Source organism: Martes martes (genome assembly GCF_963455335.1).
Source record: "Martes martes genome assembly, chromosome: 16".
Taxonomy (NCBI): domain Eukaryota; kingdom Metazoa; phylum Chordata; class Mammalia; order Carnivora; family Mustelidae; genus Martes; species Martes martes.
Genome location: NC_137904.1, coordinates 50,924,124 through 50,942,856, shown reverse-complemented (window position 1 = coordinate 50,942,856; position 18,733 = coordinate 50,924,124). Strand labels below are relative to the sequence as shown.

The following is an 18,733-nucleotide window of genomic DNA, read 5'->3' as shown; positions in this document are numbered from 1 at the left end:
TGCAGGGTTGTGTCCTTGCAAAAGGGTCCATTTTCCATTCTTTTGGGAATGCTTCCATATTAGAGTGTCTGGTTTTCTTTTTCTTGCCTGAGGGTGGGGTGGGCTTTAAAGGGAAAAGAAGTCTTAGGACAGGATGACGAGGGACGAGGGGTGCGTTCCTTGCTAGGCTGTGCACAGCTGCGGTCACCATTCCCCACGTTGCTGCGAGGGTCTCATGAGAGCTAGAGTGACAGCCATGTGGGTGGAAATGGAGAGTTTCTGGAAGATTCACGTTGTGTTTTCTGGATCCAGCCTCTTGGGTGCTCAGGGACAGCAGGGTAGGGCCAGCCTGGCCTAGGAAGCTGTCCCCTTGCTTTCTCATGGGTGGTGGGTGGGGTGTCCCTAGGGTGGGGAAAGGGCTTTGTGGTTTCAAGGCCAGTGATGAGTAAACTTGATGTGGTCTTGGCCAACCCAGTTCCCTATCCTCAAGGCTCCCTCTTCCACAGCTGGGGTGGGGGAGGGGATGAGGCCTGCGTCCAGCTCTGCCTCCGACTGGCAGCTGACCAAGGAATCACTGGGGGATGGAGGCGGGGTGGGAAGGAACTTGTTCAGCCCGGTCTGTTGCTTGTTTGCTCTGAGGCTAATTGCTGGGAAAACCCCATGACATTGAAGCCATCTCTTTCTCTGAGAACAGAGAAAAACAGAAGCCAAAATAAAGCCCCATCCGGAAACATGCCTGACAGCAGAGACAAACAGCCTGTTGGCCTGGGTTACTCATTAGTGGGCAGCTGCAGAGCCGGGCAGGGGTGGTGGAGGCGAGCGGCCAGCCCCGGCCCATCACTGGGGGCAGGACAGGGGGGCAGCGGGAGGAATTGCTGGGGCAGCTGCGAGGATAGCCGCTCGGCCAAGAAGTGGAAACCACCCTGCCACCCGGGCTGATCCACAGTTACAAGAAGGAAGGGGGTCAAGAGTCCAGAGGGTGTTAGAGTGTCCCCAAGGTGACCAGAGAGGTCTACCAGCAAGCCTGGGGGGTGTGGATCTTCCAAGGTGTCCAACCCCCAGGCTTGGCCACCCCACCCCATCTCTCCTTTCTTTCTCCGTGGCCCCGGCTCCCATTGTGGGACAGGGTCTGAGGATGAGCTGGCGGGGACCCGGGGCACCTGGTATACAGCGTCTTATACCATCGTTTCTCCCCGCATTGTCTGCCCCACAGCCCGGGGCTCCTGAAAGCTCTGGGTCCAAGTCACCATTTCCCTTCCTGGTCCACAGCACCCAGCCCAGAGCAGGTGTTAGGATCACACTGAATGCGAGACTCACCCAGGCCTAACATGGAGCAGAATCCCTTGGGGATGTGGCAGATTCCCAGGAGATTCAGAAATCCCTGGAGCCTCCCTGTACGCCCCCAAATCTGGTGCCATGGAGGGAGTGTAGGGAGCGGGGTAGGCATCTCTGCTGGCCTCTTAGAAAAAAGCAGGCGTCCTAGCAGAGGGGTGCTTGGTGGCTCAGTCACGCTGCTGAGTACCAGCTCCTGTTTGGTGTCTTGGGGGAGTCATATGAAGCCTTCTGCAAGGGCCTGGCCAACCCAAATGCCCCAGACTCAGCAGCTGGGGGATCTGAACTGCCCCTCCACCCCCAGCCTTCCTCCTGGTGCTCAGCACAGGAACCACCACCCTTCACCATTCAGTGTCTGATGAAGGACCATGGCTTTGATCACCAAGATCTAAAACTTCCGGGAACAGGCTGGTTATACTAATACCTTCCTGAAGTTCAGGGAGTCTGAGAAACCCTTGCAAGGACATTGACTGGTGCCTTCACTGTCCTATCAAACCTCTATGCCTCCAGGTAGCCATGCAAGGCCTGGGCCCAAGAGGTGCACCCAGAGCTCCAGGTCCACCAGGGAGACAGTCTTGGGGACAAATAATGTCAGTGTTGTCATGGGCAAGTGTCCCCAAAGTGCTGTATGAGCACAGGGGTCCTGTGTAACTGCCCTGGGCACAGGGAAGGGGTGAGTGTGTTAGGGAGTGGGTAGGTGTATGAGGGTGTGTGAATCCAGGTGCGGGAACAAAACTTGTCCTGGGACTTGGAGGACGAGGAGGAATGGGCCAAAGAGAAAGCGCTGTGCGGGGGCAGTGAAGGGACACGCTTAGGGTCAGGGGGCATCCCTGGAGCCTAGTGAGTCAAGAGCATCTTGGTACAGTTAGAGTCCACGGGCATGGCCCAGCTAGCTGCCGGCCACCAAGGAAAATAACAGCCACTCAGTACGGAGGACAGTCAGGAAACGTCTTCCCCTGTCTGGGGCTTCGTTTCTGGATCCGTGGAAGGAGAATGTTGGCCACATGTAGAAAGCTACCTTTCCACAGTGAGGCTTCCTGGTCTTTCGTGCAGGTGAGAGGAGGCGGGGGAAGTGGCTGGGCCCCGTCCCGTTTCCTGAGGTTTGTGGGTGTGTGTGTATGTACATGCTGTGTGTGTACACCCTGGGTGTGTGTGTACGCTGCATGTAGACACAGTATGGTGTGTGTACAAGTGTGTGTATACACAACCTGTACGTAGACTTGAACTTAAACAGATGCCCGTTTGGGTGCTTTGTCCCCCAAACCCTGAGTCTCCTCGGGGCGTAATCCATGCCCTGGTCAGTCCTCTGTCTGCTCTTCTGGAAGAGTCTACACTGGAGGATCTCAGCCTGGTCTGCGTCTTAGAATCCCCTGGAAGCTCTTAAAAAACCCCAGTGCCAGGGCCAACCCAGACCAGTCAGAACCAGAATGAGGCCCCAGTGTTGGCATTTGACATCAGCTGGCCCGGCTGTCGAGATTTTAAGTTGTTCTTGGTCCCAGCCAATCCTGAAAGTCATAGACAATGCCCAGGCTCTAACCCAGGCCTCAGGTGATTAGGAGCCCAGAGCCCTGCCCCCTGGGAGCGGCCAGCAGAGTGGCTGGACACGGGGACACCCTGGCAGGGAAGGAAGGGCGGGGCCCCCGAGCTGAAGGCTGCAGGCTGATACTGGGGACCCCCCCACCTGTGGTCCTTCGGGTCCAGGGTTCCCCTGGAGCAGCTGGACCCACCCCCATACTGGCCTGTTGACCTCATCCTTCCAGGCTGAGCACCACTAGTTAGACCAGGATCTTCTGAAGCCAGGAAATGGCCTGAGCTTTGTGGCAACAAGGTCTCCAGCCCCTGCTGGAGGTGGGTGCTCATGGGGGCGGGAGGTAGTGGACAAGCAGGGAGCCTCAGACCTTCTCCTGCTTCAGTGGTGGGCTGACCTGGTGCCCAGAGGCAGCTGTTGACCTGTACCTGGTCACTTTCCAGGTCTGGAAACCAAGGGCACAGAGACTGTGTACAGTGAAATCCGGAAAGCTAACCCTGGTGAGTGAGGGCCCTTGACTCTCCCAGCCTGGGGGATGGTTCCCCCAGAATCATCCATGGGGGCTTGGGAGTGGGCGGGAGAAGAAGGAGCAAAGGAAGATAAAAAGGAGTGTACTGCCCCTTACACCAAAGCTGGTGGCCGCCTCTCTCCTGCCACCCCTAAAACATAGCCGTATGTTACATGTGCTGTAATTTAGTCAACGCACACTTATTAAGCGCCTACTGCATGCCAGGGATATAGAACCTCACATGTTCAGACCCAGCTCAGGAGCATCTGGGCTGGAGTGTGTCCTGGCACCACTGTGTGCTCATGGGACCCCAGGAGAAGCAGCATGGCCCCACCTGTGCTCAGGTGCCAGCCAGGGCATCTCATCTACCCTCCCCTCCCGCCCCACCCCCACAGGCCCTGGTGCATGATGGGCACCCAGAGTTCATAGACAAAGTCAGTGCTTTGCTTTCAAGATGTTGGGGAGCTCAGTCTCTATGAGAACGCACTGCCTGGGGGTGGGGGGGGCGGGTAGATCCTCTCCTTCAGTTTTCCCTTTCTCCCGTGCTAGACCCCAGTTCAGCCCCCGTCTCCACCACTTCCCCCATGAAGATCTTCCCCCAGGACTGAACACGGTGCCCGAGCAGACATGGAAGTGCGGAAGCTCCCAGCAGTATCATGTTTGTATCATTATTCTATCCCATTCTGGGAAAATGAATGGAACACAAAGACTCCTTTTTCAATTCTGAAAATAAGTCACAGGCCCAGAGGCGTGATTCTGGGGGAAATGGTCACTATGTGGATATCTTTGCCTCAGACCTGTATTTAAGTGGGTTATCTGGGGAGCATTACAACTGGCCAGGAAGATTCAGGAAAGCCCAGCTACTCTGAGCAGGGTCCGCAGACCGACAGCCATGGTGGTCTCAGGGCAAGTCCAGACCCGCGAGAATCCGAATCCTCAGAATCTGAACTCTTAACAGGCTCCCAGATACTGTTGACAATTGCTAACATTGGAGAAGCACTGTCTTAACTACAGGAGACTCCTTTTTATCCAAAAGAGGAATCTCCCTTTAGTTAATATGTTTTTTTAATGGCATTTTCATGGGTAGAGCAGAAACTCAGCCCCTTGAGGAACTTGACACTGACTGCCCAATTTTCAGAAAGCATCTCCGGGGGCAATTTTCGATTTCAGTATCTCATTTTGCAATCTCAGTACGTTCAGAGCCAACAAAATGCAAATTGAGAAATAAATAGACCTTCTCTGTTCTTCCAGTGTAACAAAAAGCTAGAGCTCCAGTAGGGTTCACCCAATTGTATGAAAACACCCCTTCTGCTCTCCTCAAGGTCCCTGAGATCGTTCACACTTAATTGCTTTGGTTATACAAGAAGGATGGAGCGCTTACTGTGTTGGAATATCTCTTTGAACCCTCACAGTAAGTCCCATTTTACAGATGAGGATACTGAGGCACAGAGCAGTTGAAACACTTGCCCAAGTTCGTACAGGAAGCAGGTCCCCACACTGGCCCGCCCTGGAGGTGGATTTCCACACTCCTGATCATAGATCAGGGAACTGCACTGCCTTTGGTTTCGGGGAAAGGAAGCTGGTGGATTGTGGAGCCCACAGGGGTTCCCCCCAGAGCGATCCCCTCCCCCCCAGGAGACCCACGGGAAGCCTGCAGTCTGCTGTGGCCTGAGCCTGCTGCTGGAAGCCCTTTACAGCTGGAAAAGGCCACCCCCAGTGTGCACCCCGAAGGGTGTGTGTTAGGTGCCCCGCAAATTAGGCTGGCAAAAGACAGGTTAACAGGAGAAAAACCAAGTGATGGGAAACTGCAGAGTGGTTAGAAGTGGGGGCTTATCTAGGAAGTTAACCAAGAACAATAAAAGTTTTTTGTAGGTGCTTTCTGCATCTGTTGACTGTCATTTGCCTTCAGCTCAAAATAACCCTGTGCTGATGTGGCATGTTTGGACGAGGCATATTGTGATTTTCTACCCCTGCTTTAGGACTGCTGTTCAGATGGGTTCCCTCAGGGGCCCCGGGCTGGTTCTCCAGGCCTGAGACCTCCGTCCCCCGCTGTGGGAACCTGACTGCTCCCTCTGACCTAAGGCAGGAATGGACCGCAGGACCAGACCCTGTCGGAATTCTGGGTGGTGACGGGTCCTATTTTGCTGACAGACATCTGAGCCCCAGTCCCCGTGCGGCCACTTGGCCGCTCTGTGACTTTGACCAAGATGTCTAACCCCTCTGAGACTCCAGTTTCTTCCACTGAGATTAAATGAGGGAAGGGAGGGGGGGAGATGGTGCGAATTACCCCAAGCACCGGTCCTCATAGTATCCCTATCCTACAGTGAGCATCCAAGCCCTTTTAGTTGAAAGATGCCAGAGAGAGAAACTTGAGCCCAGGCAGAGACTAGAGCCGGATCCCGATTCCTGGCCAGGGCGCGCCCCCTGCCCAACCTGGGCCGTCGGGAGTCGGTGGGGCCTTGGACACCTCTGTAATCTGGTCTCCGACCCGGCAACCGGCTCCTGCCCAGCGTTTGGGGGTTATAGAGAGAGCCCTGGGTCTTGTAGTCAAATCCACGGTGCTGCCTTGGAAGTCCCTGCTGGCCCCTCACTGAAGAGGCTCCGTCCTGGAAGCCTCAGAAGTTGCTGTTCTGGAACATTTCCTGCTGGGCTGCTGCTCCCCCAGGGGGACGGGGGGGGGGGGGGGAGAGGCTGGCAGCCTCGGGTCAATTCTCTTCCCTTTCCTTTCCTCTTACCGTCAGATGCTACTCTATGCGCAAGCCTCAAAACCAGCTTGGGATGGCGGGAGCTCTACTACTCTTCCTGTTCTGCAGATGGGGAAATGGGCCCACGGGTTAAATAACTTGTCCCGGAGCAGATCCCAAGGCCAGTGGTTGGCAGAGCAGGGAATCAATCGGAGGCAGGGAGGCTGGCTACGGAGCGCGGCTCCTCACGTCTCCTCTCCACGCTGCCAAACCGATGGACCACGCGCCGCTGCGTGGTCGGCTTCATCATCACCGGTCTCCCTAGAGGGTTCGCCTCTGTTCAGAGTGACAGCCGGTATGGTCTGGGTGACCCTGGCTGAGTCGTGGAACCTCTAGGGACCCTGGTCACCACCTCTGTGAGATGAGGGGCAGGGGCCGGGATCTAGATGGAGTGTTCTCCAGGTCTGCTAAAACACAGACGGTCCTGCAACCAGCCCCCTGAATTTTGGATTCGGTAGGTCTGGAGTGAGGCTACTTTGCATTCCTCACAGATTCTCACATATCTGGCTATTGGTCTGGAGACCACACTTCCAGAAGCCTCTTCTAGATGTTTCCGAGTTCCCTTCGGGTGATGCCACTCAAGTGCTTCTTGTTTGAAGAGGGGGGGGGTCTTGGAGTCTTACCCACTCCTCAGCAGTCTTAGAAGGATCCCTCAGGGTTGGCAAGCAGAAAAAATCCTCCAACACGGGTGCATGGGTGCGGGGATAGATGTGGAGGTGGGGGAGGGGGGAGAAGGGTGACACCTAATAAAATAAGGGACCTAATGAGGGTCGGTGTCTGGACAGGTCAGTAAGCAGGCTGCATGCAGAGCTACGTCTTCTCTAAACTTTCCTTCTTAGATTTTTTTCCTTCCCACCTTAATTTCTCAGTCCTCGCCACCTTCCAACTAGCGGCACTTCAGGGCTGGCTATTTTGGGAAATGGCTCACAGGGCGTAGTTCTGGCTCTTAAACCCCCTTTTTTCCCCTGAGTGATACAAAGGAAAACTGCTCCTCTAGATAAGCTAAAGGGCATTGGGCAGGCCTGCCTCCAAGGAGCAGCCCCAGGGCGGGGCTCTGGGTAGGACCAGCGCCCTGGGGAGAGGGTTGCAGAGCCGCTGGCTGAGGGCTGGCAGGGATCTGGAGGCTGGGGGAGGAGCCAGGTCTTGGCAATCGTGACTTTCGGCTCTAAACTCAGCCTTGGTGGGGGGGGGGGAGTTTTAACTGCGACAAAACATACATCACACTTGGCATTTTAATCACTTTTAAGTGTACATTTCAGTGGCATTAAATACATTCACAAAATCCTACAACCATCATCACCATCCATCTCCAGAACATTTCCATCTTCCCAGAGTGAAACTTCATACCCAGTGAACAATAACTCATGACTCTCCCAGCCCCTGGCCACAACCATTCTCCTTTGCACGTCCCTGAATGTGACTCAGCTCAACATTTTTATGTCAAATGAGGTGGTTGGATGGATGATCTTAAGTTGCCTTCCAGTCAGAACGTTTGGAGAGTCTCGGTCCTGGCATTTGGAAGTAATGGTCATTCGTCTATGCTTTGGTCCTTCCCGAACCATTCCCCTGAACATGTTGGTTCTAAGTAACTTCTAAGAGTTACTTTTTAGGTCCCTTGGAGCCAATCCCAATCCTTTACTCACCCTTGATTCCGAGACCCTATAGGTATTTGCACCTAAGCCTGAGTTTTCCCTTCAAATCCGAATGAAGTCATGGATCTCAGGGCCCAACTCACTGTGCTTCTCCTGTGTTTGTGTTGGCTGGCGTCCACCTGGATGGTTCTTTGCACTGTAATCCTGAGGGGAACACCCTAAGCGGGAGATAGAGGCTTGGGGTTGATTTTCAGCCCTGCTCTTATCCAGTTGTATGACTTGGCTCCCGCCCCTCATTTCTCCCTCAGGTGTTACTTTTCTCATTTTCAATAAAATCTCCCTCGCTCATGTGGGACTGCTGTGGAACACTCAGTGTTCTCAGGAGTGAGTGCTGGGGCTAAGAGCTGTGGTGGGCAGGTGGGTAGGAGTAGTGGGTACTGTAGGGGGTAAATGGGGAGGAGAGGACATCTCTTCCAACCCAGTGTCCCCTGCTGGGTCGTGGTGGTTAGGTCTGCTCTTCTGTTGCGAACCTACTATTTCATTGACAAAGAGCTAAGCTAACATCTTGTCCCAGCCGTTAACTCCATCCAGGGCTAGGAAACCCCCAATCTTACAGTTCTTCCCTCTCCAACTCTTAGGTGAGTCATTACAACATGTTAGGGAAAGAAGGAGAGGGGTTCTCAGTACTAGGAAATTTATTTCTGAAAGAAACCCCATTGAGAGAAGCCTAAGGAGAAGGGAAAGCAAGCCCTGGAAAAGAGCCAGAACGGGGTTGAGAAAGAGCTTCTGCATCTACATAACCATGGGCAGGCTTAGCTAATGGAGACCACGCAGATAATTTCTTATAATTTGGATCTGCAAGGTTAGCACTTAGGTTTGTTTTTTTAAGTACTTATTCTTTCTTCAATCATTTGCCTGAGGTCAGGTTTGCAAATCCCAGTCAGCTACGGTGGCTCTGGTTACAGCATCGGACCTGGCTTTCCAGAAACTGGAACGAAGTCTGTTTTTATGTCTCTTATTAAGCAGTAATGTAGGTAGTCCAAAAAGTGAGTGCTTAAAGAAAGTCATACAGGTTATAGTAACTGGAACCAATTGTTACTCCAGTTGCGACACTCCCATGTGTCACACATCCAAGTTCTCTCGATTTAGATGGCGCTGCCCTCCCAGGGAGCTCGTTCATAGCTTTGGTGCTCTGAGGTACAGGGTGACTTGGCCTCAAGAGCCCCCCCATTTCACTCCCAAACACCACCTCCCGAAAACCTCTTTGTTCACCTGCTGCCAGCTTCCTCCTCCCCTGACTAATCCAGGGAAAGGCTTGATTTCCCTTTCCTCCCTTGCTCTCCTAGTGACAAGAACTAAAAGGGAGACATTACAGCTGGGCTGGACGGGGAGCCTCTCCATGCAGGCGTGACTGCCTCTGACTTTCTCCACAACTTCACTCTCAGCCTGGCTGAGCCACATGCGAACCGCTGTTTCTGGCTAAGCAGGAAAATTTGTATCTTTACTCTGAATCAGTGCTCGACATTTTCTAGTGCTCCCGCTCATTCTAAAGGCACTTCATAAAACGGCTTAACGCTCACCCCGAAGCAAAACCTATTCATGTATATTTACCCTGGATTTTAAAACTGAAGAGTGAGGTGGTTTCCTACAATCAGAAACACAGTCGAGTTCTTCCCTATGAAAGAAATCAGGTCTAGGATGACATTTCCACAGCTGGGAGTACTGGTTCTCGAAGCAGGAGACGTTTTTGGTTGTCATAATTTGGCAGGGAGGCGGAGGGTAGAAGGGGTACTATCGCATCTAATGTATGGAGGCCGGGAATACTGCTAAACATCTTACAGTGGACAGGACAGCCCCCAGAGCAAAGAATGACCCAGCCCAGGAACACCTGGCTTGCTCAGTTGGAAGAGAAGGAGACTTGATCTCAGGGTCAGGTCATGACTTTGAGCCTCACATTTAGTAGAGATTATTAAAAAATAATAAGTCAGGGGCCTGGGTGGCTCAGTGGGTTACGCCTCTGCCTTCGGCTCAGGTCACGGTCTCAGGGTCCTGGAATCGAGCCCCACATTGGGCTCTCTGCTCAGTAGGGAGCCTGCTTTCCCCTCTCCCCCTGCCTGCCTCTCTGCCTACTTGTGATCTCTCTCTCTCTGTGTCAAATAAATAAATAAAATCTTTTAAAAAAATAATAAGTAAACTCAGAAAAGAATGTTCCAGCCCAGAATGTCAATAATGCCAGTGTTAAGAAACCCTGGCTTATAAGAACTTACCTCCTTTGAGTCTTCCAACAGGAGAGCTGGTTTTCCTCTCTAGATGCTGGGTCCATCTCGGAAGGTGCCCTGAGCACACCCCACCTGACAGCTCCTGGCCCTGGGAAGAGATGCCGAGTCCTTCTTCAGACATTAACTTATGCCTTTTGGATGGGACACTAACCTATACCTTCCCATCCCAGTATCTGCTCACTCGGCCTTCACCTTCTGCTCTGGCTTTTCCTGGTTTTCCAGATGTTTCCAAAGGGGGTAGAAATGTAATACACTAAGAGTAGCTGTCATCAAGAAAGAATTATAGAGCAGAGGGCCTCTCTGTTCCAGCCCCTCTGGGAGGGAGAGAAGAGCACTTGGGGGTCAGTCCCCACCCATCCTGTGGGGTCCAGAGCCAATCAGGCCAGCGGTCACTGCCAAACCTGCCCCAGGTTGCTATTTCCCACTTCAGAATCCAAGTGGGTAAAGAAGTACTTTGAAAAAAAAAAAATGGTACTACGCACCAGATCCTATTTTTTTTAAGATTTTATTTATTTATTTGAGAGGGGAGAGAGAGAGAGAGAGAGCGAGCATGAGCAGGGGGACGGGCAGAAGGAGAGGAAGAAGCAGACTCCCCTAGAGCAGGGAGCCTGACACGGGGCTCGATCCCAGGACTCTGGGATCTCAACCTGAGCTGAAGGCAGACACTTAGCTTAACTGACTAAGTCACCCAGGCGCCCCCACCAGATTTTCTGTTTGTGGTGATTGCGCTATTACCGAAAAGAAGCAGAAACTACACGTGTGCATAAACCTAGGGTTCCTTCGGTATTTACCAGCATATTCGAAGTTTTAGGATTTTGTATTGATATTGCTTTAAGAAACAGCCTAAGACTCTTTCTTTCTTATGTCTGATTGCAGAGCCGCTGGGGCTAAGGGGGAGTGGGAAGCATGGGGTCCTTTGGGTCCTTCCAGGTCAGGTTTGGGTTGGAGGTGGGAGTACTGCCCGGGCCTCACTCAATGCGTGGAAGTTTACACAATGGCTTGACTTCGCGGTCAGGCTGATTCATCCATTTGGCCGTTGACGTCTGCCTCTGGCCCAGCCAGGACAGAAGGGGCCCCCTTAGGAACTTCTGGCCCTGTTCCCTCTCAAGGGGACGCACAATAGAGCTGTGATAAGACAGGGCTGGAGGGGGAAGTGGACTTTTGGAAACAGGATATTTTTAAATTAGAGAAAGAAACAGAAGGGTTGTGACTCCCGTTGTGACAGGTGGGCCCTGAGACTTCCCCAAACTCTGAAGGGACCGGGTTCAAGGTTGGACAGCAGAGCAGAAACTGAGGCCTCTTGGAGCACGACCGTCTAGGACACTGAGGACTCGGAGGGGGTGGGTGCTGACCATCCTGCCATTACCTCTGCCACCTTCAGGAAAGGCAACCATCCCCCATACCCACATCTCCTCCCTTCCCCAGACAGGAAGTCCCCAGAGTTTCTCTGTCTTCAGGTTTGCGTCCATGGGGGTTGTTTGGGGAATTGGTCCCAACCATTTGGGTCCCTGTTCTTTTAGAAACTGCTACTAGTGGGCGGCCTGGTCCTTTCCAAAGGGGCAACCCACAGCCCTCTCTTGCCTGTGGTAGTGAAAACCATCTCTAACTAACAGGCGGGCATGGCTCACTCTCACCACAATGTCTCCTGAGCTCCTTCGCCTTTCTTCACCTCACTCTGATCTTCCTGACATCTGGCCAGGCCCATCATCAGCACCGCAGCCTGGCGGGGGCTGCTGGTTCCCCCACCGCACTCTGGCAAGAAGACGGTGCTCATTCCAGACAGCCCTTAAAGGGCCATGTATCCCAAGAGCGGTAGGCAATGTTTATACCTTGATCCCACTCCTGGGAATGGACAAACTATAGGAAATATGGAAATAGCTTTATTCCCAAAGAGGATATGGCAGCATTATTTAAAAGAGCGAAAACTTGGAAAGAACCTAAATTTTTAAAATAAGGAACTGGATAAGTAAACAGTTGCACATCTGTTTAATGATAATTACACAGCTACTCCCAATTATGTTTAAGAAGGCACCAGAGAATGTTCGTGAAATCGTGTTATGTAAGAAAGATAGGCTATGAAATGGCCTGTATTATATATCAGAACTCAGGGGTAAAAAACCTCTGGAGAGCAGAAAATCACTAGAAGACAAAAGTGTCAACACGGTTTGAAGAGTAGAACCAGGGATCATGTTTATCTGCTACTTTCTACTTCCCTATAGTTTTCAGGGTTTTTTCCCGAAATAACATGTGGTACTAATTTAAAAAACAAACAAACAAAAACCTATTTAAGGGGCACCTGGCTGGCTCAGTGGAATGTGCGACTCTTAATCTCAGGTCATGTTCAAGCCCCACCATGGGTGGAGAGATTACTTAAAAAATCAAATAAAATATTTAAATTGTTTTCAATGTCTAGTGAGCTGCCAAGGATTTTATGTGCTTGTCACATGGGGCTACAGAGGAAGCTGTCTATGGACAAAGGAGCCATCCAGCCATCTGGCTGAGGACCTAGAAAGCCTATGGCTCTGGGCCTCTCCTTCTGCATCCCACCCCCCTTCCTTTCACCTTGGAGGTCCTGAGATTTGAGGGGAGGGAGCCTAAGGCACTCTGCATCCTCTCACCTCCCTGTTATCCTTTGTTTTGCAGATTTCATGGAAAACAGATATTCTGTAAGTACACATTTCATTAACATTTTTAAAAATAGTCCAGTGAACATTGTAATATTTCCAAACTCACCCAGATTTCTGTGTTCCCACTAATTACACCCCTACACCAGCCTTGTCTGTTTTAGACCAGGAGCCCCAGGCAAGTCGCAACTAGCCTGGGACAGGGAAGGCTTGGTCATCTGGCTGGCAGGGTGCTCTGGGCCTGTTGTGGTTTCAAATACTCTCTCCCACGGTTCCAACATTACATCTCAGCCCTCCTGTGAAGAGATACCCTCCCCTCATTACCACCACCATAGGACTGGGAACCTAGGGCACGTCCTAGTTGCCCATGAGCAGAGTGCCCATTTCCTCCCAGTTCAGGTTCAGGCTTTGGAAGTGGGGCAGAGTTGGGGGGTGGGGAGTATGCTTGAGGAGGAGAGGATCCAACAGCTCATTTAAACTTTGAACTCTGAGAGCCTAAGCCAGTCACCCCAATACACCAGGCCCTCTGCTCTCAAGGTCCTTGACCCAATGAAGGAATTAGATAAGTTAACACTGATGAGGAAGCAAGGTGATCGTAACTCACCAGATGCCATGGAAATGCAGAAGAGAGACTGGCCCGGTTAGGGGATCTCCTCCCCAAGGAAGGGGTCGTTGGTATGGGCCGTGAGGAATGAGTCTGATTGCTGTTGCCAAGCAGCTCAGAATGGGAGGAGAAAAGGTGTGGGGGACAAGTGCTAGGAAGAGGTGAGTTAGGGTTTGCATGCAAAGGATCCCAGTGCCTCCCTGTAGAAAGTTGAGGATTTAGGAAGCTGCTACTTGGCAGATGGAAATGTTTTTTAAAAATGTAGAAATCCAAGTTCAAATTTTGCCAAGTCCTGTCTTCTCCTGTCTTCCCACTCCCGACCTCCGTACCAACTACCCAGCAGTGCGGGGGTTAACTCACTGGGCCTTTAGTACCTTGAGAAATGAGGAACTGCTTCTTTAAGGTCTGGGAAGAACTCTATGCAAAATTGCTGGTCACCTTCCAATGGACCCCGTGGCTTCCTTTGTTTTGCTGGAGTCTGAATTCTTATAAAATAGGGAACTCCTTATGCCTCTGCTGGGCAGGAAACCACTGACATTCTTTTCATGGAGGAAAGCTATCAATCTGAGGAAAAGAGGAATGAAATGAATGTCTTTTTCCAGCTTAAACCCACCCAGACTCCTGAAACCAGAGACTTGCATCGGAAGGACAGGGGGCCCAATTTATAGGTGAGAAAACTGAAGGCTGAATGGGCATAACAGCCCGGCCAGGGTCAGCCAACTAGGTCATAACAGGGCCAGGACTAGAACCTAGGTCAGATCCGCAGACTCCCTCGAAGAAGTGACATCACCATTCAAGGCAGGTCTGCTGGATCTGCGGGACCGACTTATTTATTTTGTCTTTGATCCAAAGGGTCTCTCTGGACAAAGGCTCTGAACTCCAGGACAGATAGAACTTTCCTTTTCCCCAGAAGCTGGCCCGTGGGTCCTGAAGTCTGCTCCCAGGATGCTCCTGAGAGCTCACTGGCAACCCAGCCTGCCCCACCCCAAACCATAAAGCCTTTTGGCCGGAGCTCTGGGGTGCCCAGCCGTTGGGAGAGAGATTTGAAATCTTTTAGCGAATGCATTTTGTTTATAAAAGCAGCAGGTATAGTTTTGCTAGTAATCAGCTGGTGAGGGTCAGGAGAAAATTAATTGAATTGCCCAGCAGGGAAATGGGAGGGGATTTCCTTCCTGAAATCAAACCTGGCGATCATTCCCAGTTGTTTAATGGCCGTTACTTCTGAAAACACATTGGAGGAAATATCTTAACAATGAGATAGCCACTTAGCCAAATACTAATTTAGTATTGTTTGACTTACTTCAATGGCACATTCTGACTTCATTTTTCCTCTGCCATTTTTGCCTTGTTTATAAATTGTGTTTGTGGCCCAGGCAGACAGATAACGAGAAAGAGAACACCTTGTACTTAAACGGAAGGGGTGAATCTGGACCTTCCTGGGGCTCGGGATCTTGCAGACAGCCTCGCCTTCTTATTGCAAAAAGGCGGCTCCCCATCACAACTGGCATCCTTCCCTCCGGGGAGCCAGCCGGTCCGTGGGCCGTGGTGGGAACCGGACTACGAGGGTCAGTCCTCCAGCCGTCTTTGGGGTGATCCTGTCCTCCTCAAAGCTTCCCAATCTGTAAAATGTTGATGGTGAGACCAACAAAAAACACTACCAGCCACCCAATTAAAAGGGTCTTAAGGGCAAAATGAGAAACACGTGTGCAAAGTATTTTACAAACGCCCATATAAATGCGGCTTGGTTATCTCTTTAAAGACCCTTTCAGGGGCGCCTGGGTGGCTCAGTGAGTTAAAGCCTCTGCCTTTGGCTCAGGTCATGATCTCAGGGTCCTTGGATCGAGTCCGCATTGGGCTCTCTGCTCAGCAGGGAGCCTGCTTCCCCCTCTCTTCTCTGCCTGCTGCTCTGCCTACTTGTGATCTCTCTCTCTCGCTCCCTGTCAAATAAGTAAATTTTTAAAAATCTAAATTTTAAAAAATCTAAAATTCTTTTCATCACTCTGGCAATATGAGGTATGGATGGGGGATTTACATCCCTTAGCCCTGAAAAGCCTCTTCACAGGATTCCACCAAAGCGAGGCCTTGACTTAAGAACTAGAGACTCCCCCCCACAGCCCCCCATACCTAACTTTCCCTGATGAGCTGTTCACTAGCCATGTCACCTTGGGCAGATTTATTAACCTTTCGAGGCCTTGGTTTCTTCATCTGTAAATTGGAGGCAAAAATGACCCCCCCCGGCCCCACCACCTGGCCATTGCAAGGATTAAATGAGGGTCTAGCACGGGGTTTATTGCAAGTGCTCTATAAGGGGCACATTGTAGAAGCAGGAAGTAGAAATCCCAGGGGTGTTAGAAGCAAAAGGACCTTTGAGAGCATCCACACCATGCTCTGGACAGAAGTGGGGCGATTTCAGGGCTGTACTTGGGTGGCTGACAGCTGGCTGCTGACTGAAGCACCAGGACGGACAGGTCTTGGATGTGAGCATGTTAACCTTTACGTCAAGGTCCGGTGGCCGGTGGCCCAGCCCTTTCCATCCGCAGTCCTTGCCTCCCCTGGAGAAGGAGAACAGAGGCGTCTAGGGAGGGGCTTGGTCTGGGGCCTGCAGGAAGGCTGGACACCAGGGTCACCCCTGTGGGCAAAGCGGAAGAAATGAAGTGAAAGGAGCTGCCAAGGGCTGGCAGGCCTCCAGCCCCCTGGGGCCAACACCTCTCTTGGCCGGCTTGCCAGGTTCTCTGCTGGCAAAGGAGGAGGCAGAGCCTCGGCCTGCCAGCTGGAGCTCCTTGGAACTGTGTCCTGTTCTGACGTGGCCGGGACAGAACGAAAAGGGGACTCGACCTCAGATCCCCGCTCCGGGAACCCACCAGCCTGGCCACGGGGCTCCCAAGACCCGGCTAATCCTCACACCTGCCCCGACGCTGGCCTCCCTGAGGTCCCCCCGCGGCAGGGCGCCCTCTGCTCCCAGAGGGGCCAGAGTCAGGGCTTCCTTTGCTGCCTGCCCTTCGGGGCCCAGCACTCCCCATCCGCTCACCCCCTTGCCACATGCATTTGTCCAAATCTGCCCCACCTTGGAGGCTGTGTCCATGATGCCATCTGTGAGTCCCCGGTGAGCTCCTGCGGATCGTTGGGAAATCTTCCGTGGGGCCGCACGGTTTGTCGTGATGGACAGGGTATAAAACTCGTGCATCCTCAGTACAGATATCGGGGTCGGAGGTGGGTCCAGTCCCTGGCAGATGTGCAGGTATCAAAAATCCCATACAAAGCAATTACCGAACATAAGATGGAATCTTTTTTTTTTTAACTTTATGATGCAAAACATACACAACAAAATTGGTCACTTTAGCCATTTTTAAGTGTCCAGTTTGGTGACATGAAGTACATTCCCATGGCCGTGCGGACGTGACCACCCTCCATCCACAGAACTTTCTCATCATTCCAAACCAAGAGTCTGCCTGTTCAACACTACCTCCCCATTTCCCCTGGAAACCAGAGTTTTTGGGGGGTTTTGGGGTTTTTTTTTTTTTTTAAGATTTTATTTATTTATTTGACAGAGAGAGAGATCACAAGTAGGCAGGGAGGCAGACGGGGGTGGGGGGGAGGGCAAGCAGGCTCCCTGCTGAGCAGAGAGTGGGATGCCGGGCTCGATCCCAGGACCCTGAGATCATGACCGGAGCCGAAGGCAGAGGCTTTAACCCACTGAGCCACCCAGGCGCCCCTGGAAACCAGAGTTTTCCTTTTTATCTCTCTCAGTTTGACTCCTCTGGGTACCTCGTGGAAGTGGAACACTTATTTGCTCCTTTTGTGTCTGGCTTCTTTCCCTTAGCAGCGTCATGTCTTCAGCCTTTATCTTCGTTGAAGCCCTTCAACTTTTCAACTAAAACCACTGACCTAGAGGCAGGGCTGGAGCAAGAAGCCGGGTCTCTCATAACCGTCCTAGTCTTGCTCTGTGGGTAAGGGTGACCCCCCCAGGGACACAGCCCTGGGGCACAGCGGGTGCTTGACGGAGCCGGTAGACCTTCTGCTGTGCGCTGTGTCTCCGGGGAGGACAGGCTGCAGGCTTACAGAGTTGGCGAGGACAGAAGGCAAGAGCGAGTGTGGCCAGGGGCCGGCCCCACAAGGTGGAGGTCCGGCCGAAGACAGCACTGCTTTGGAGCTCCTTTGCGAAGGGCTGTCTGGAGTTTTGCATCTCTTTCCACCAGGCCCCGTCTTGAGTCCTGAAGGGTGTGACCGTAGCTGTCTTCTCTCTTGTCTCTGCAGAGAACGGAAGGCTCGCTTGATGGAACTTAGGACTGCGGGAGCAGACACTCCTCCGCGGGGGGACACCCACATTCCAAGAAGAGCAGATGATTCCCGTATTCCAAGAGCTCTGTGCGCTTCCTTATGACCCTGCCCTGCTCCCACCGGACATAGCAGTTCCTCAGGCCAAGTCACCAGTTCTTCATCCCTCCTAAGACCTTTATGTGGGGCACAGAGGGATCCAGAGGGGCTGGTGAATTCCCACCCAGCCCCCCTCTCACCAAGTCGGAGCACCCTCAGGAGTGGAGAGCCGCGGAAGGACGTTCAGGGTCAACAGCCCATTGGGATATTTTGAAACTTGAATATTTTATCTCGTACAGAGATAAAGAACTTTTCCAAGTATCTTCACACACAGAAACCATTTTTGTTTTGCTGTCGATCACTTCCTAGCGAATGGCCTGGCTTAGGGGCTAATTTTTCTCTTTGCCTTTGGTCCTTCAAAGGCCTGTGGTTCTGGGTAGTCCTTGCTCCTTGTAAGGTCCACGGCACCGACCAGACAGCGGCACCCCATTCCCTCCGTGACCTCACCTGCCACAAACGCGAAACCAAAGCTGCCTGGGAGCGTCCTCTTTGAGATGGTGACTTGAAGCTCAGGTTCATTCCGGGCAATGCACAAAATAGAGAACGACACTGGACCAAGCACAGATATTCTTAAGCTGATTTTCTATACCTTTTCTTTCTTTTCCTCTACCATGCTGAAGGCAGCAAGACAGGAGGATGTTGGCCTACAGCAGATACTGTTTTTAATAGAAAAACGAAATACATATTTTTCTTACTAATTTTTTTTTAATTTATTCCTTGCTAAAGAAATGGTCTCCTGAGGTCTTAAGATGTTTCTGATGGTATCTTGAGTGGGTGGACGAGTAGCTGCGACCATTTTGTGGTGGGATTTCACTAGGGAGCAGACCTAACTGAACCCATTTCCCCCAGCCGCCTCAGTGACAAAGCTGCAAGGTTTTGTATTAAATAAATTTGATCTTTACTCTTCACGGACCTGTGAAATGTTCTCTTCTGAGAGGCAGCACACATATAGGATGTCTGTAGTGCTCGAGGACCCCGGGCTTTCTGAAGTCACAAAGAACCAAGCAGGTCTCATCAGCCGGTTGTCTCATACCGGCCCAGGGCCTCTGGCCTTTGCCGAAAGCAGAGCCAGAGGTAGTCCGAGTGTCAATCACTGAGTCATTAATACCCATTGGCTGGTGCTCAGGTGTTTGCTTCCCAAGCCAAAGCCTGCCAGACTGTCCCTGGCA

The 18,733-nt window shown here is 52.0% G+C and overlaps 1 protein-coding gene across 2 annotated transcripts in view; it reads left to right on the top strand.

The window, feature by feature from the left end:
* Nucleotides 1-18,475, top strand: part of PECAM1 (platelet and endothelial cell adhesion molecule 1) — a 57,203-nt gene extending 38,728 nt beyond the window's left edge. Inside the window, exons 15-17 of one of the 2 annotated variants that reach the window (XM_080825729.1) lie at nt 3,283-3,339; nt 12,606-12,628; nt 17,445-18,471. In XM_080825729.1, coding sequence (XP_080681855.1) covers nt 3,283-3,339; nt 12,606-12,628; nt 17,445-17,474 — 110 coding nt within the window. In that variant the 3' untranslated portion in view covers nt 17,475-18,471. Of the gene's footprint in view, nt 1-3,282; nt 3,340-12,605; nt 12,629-17,444 lie in introns of both variants that reach the window. The other variant, XM_080825730.1, reaches the window with a different exon arrangement.
* Nucleotides 18,476-18,733: the final 258 nt, after the last annotated feature.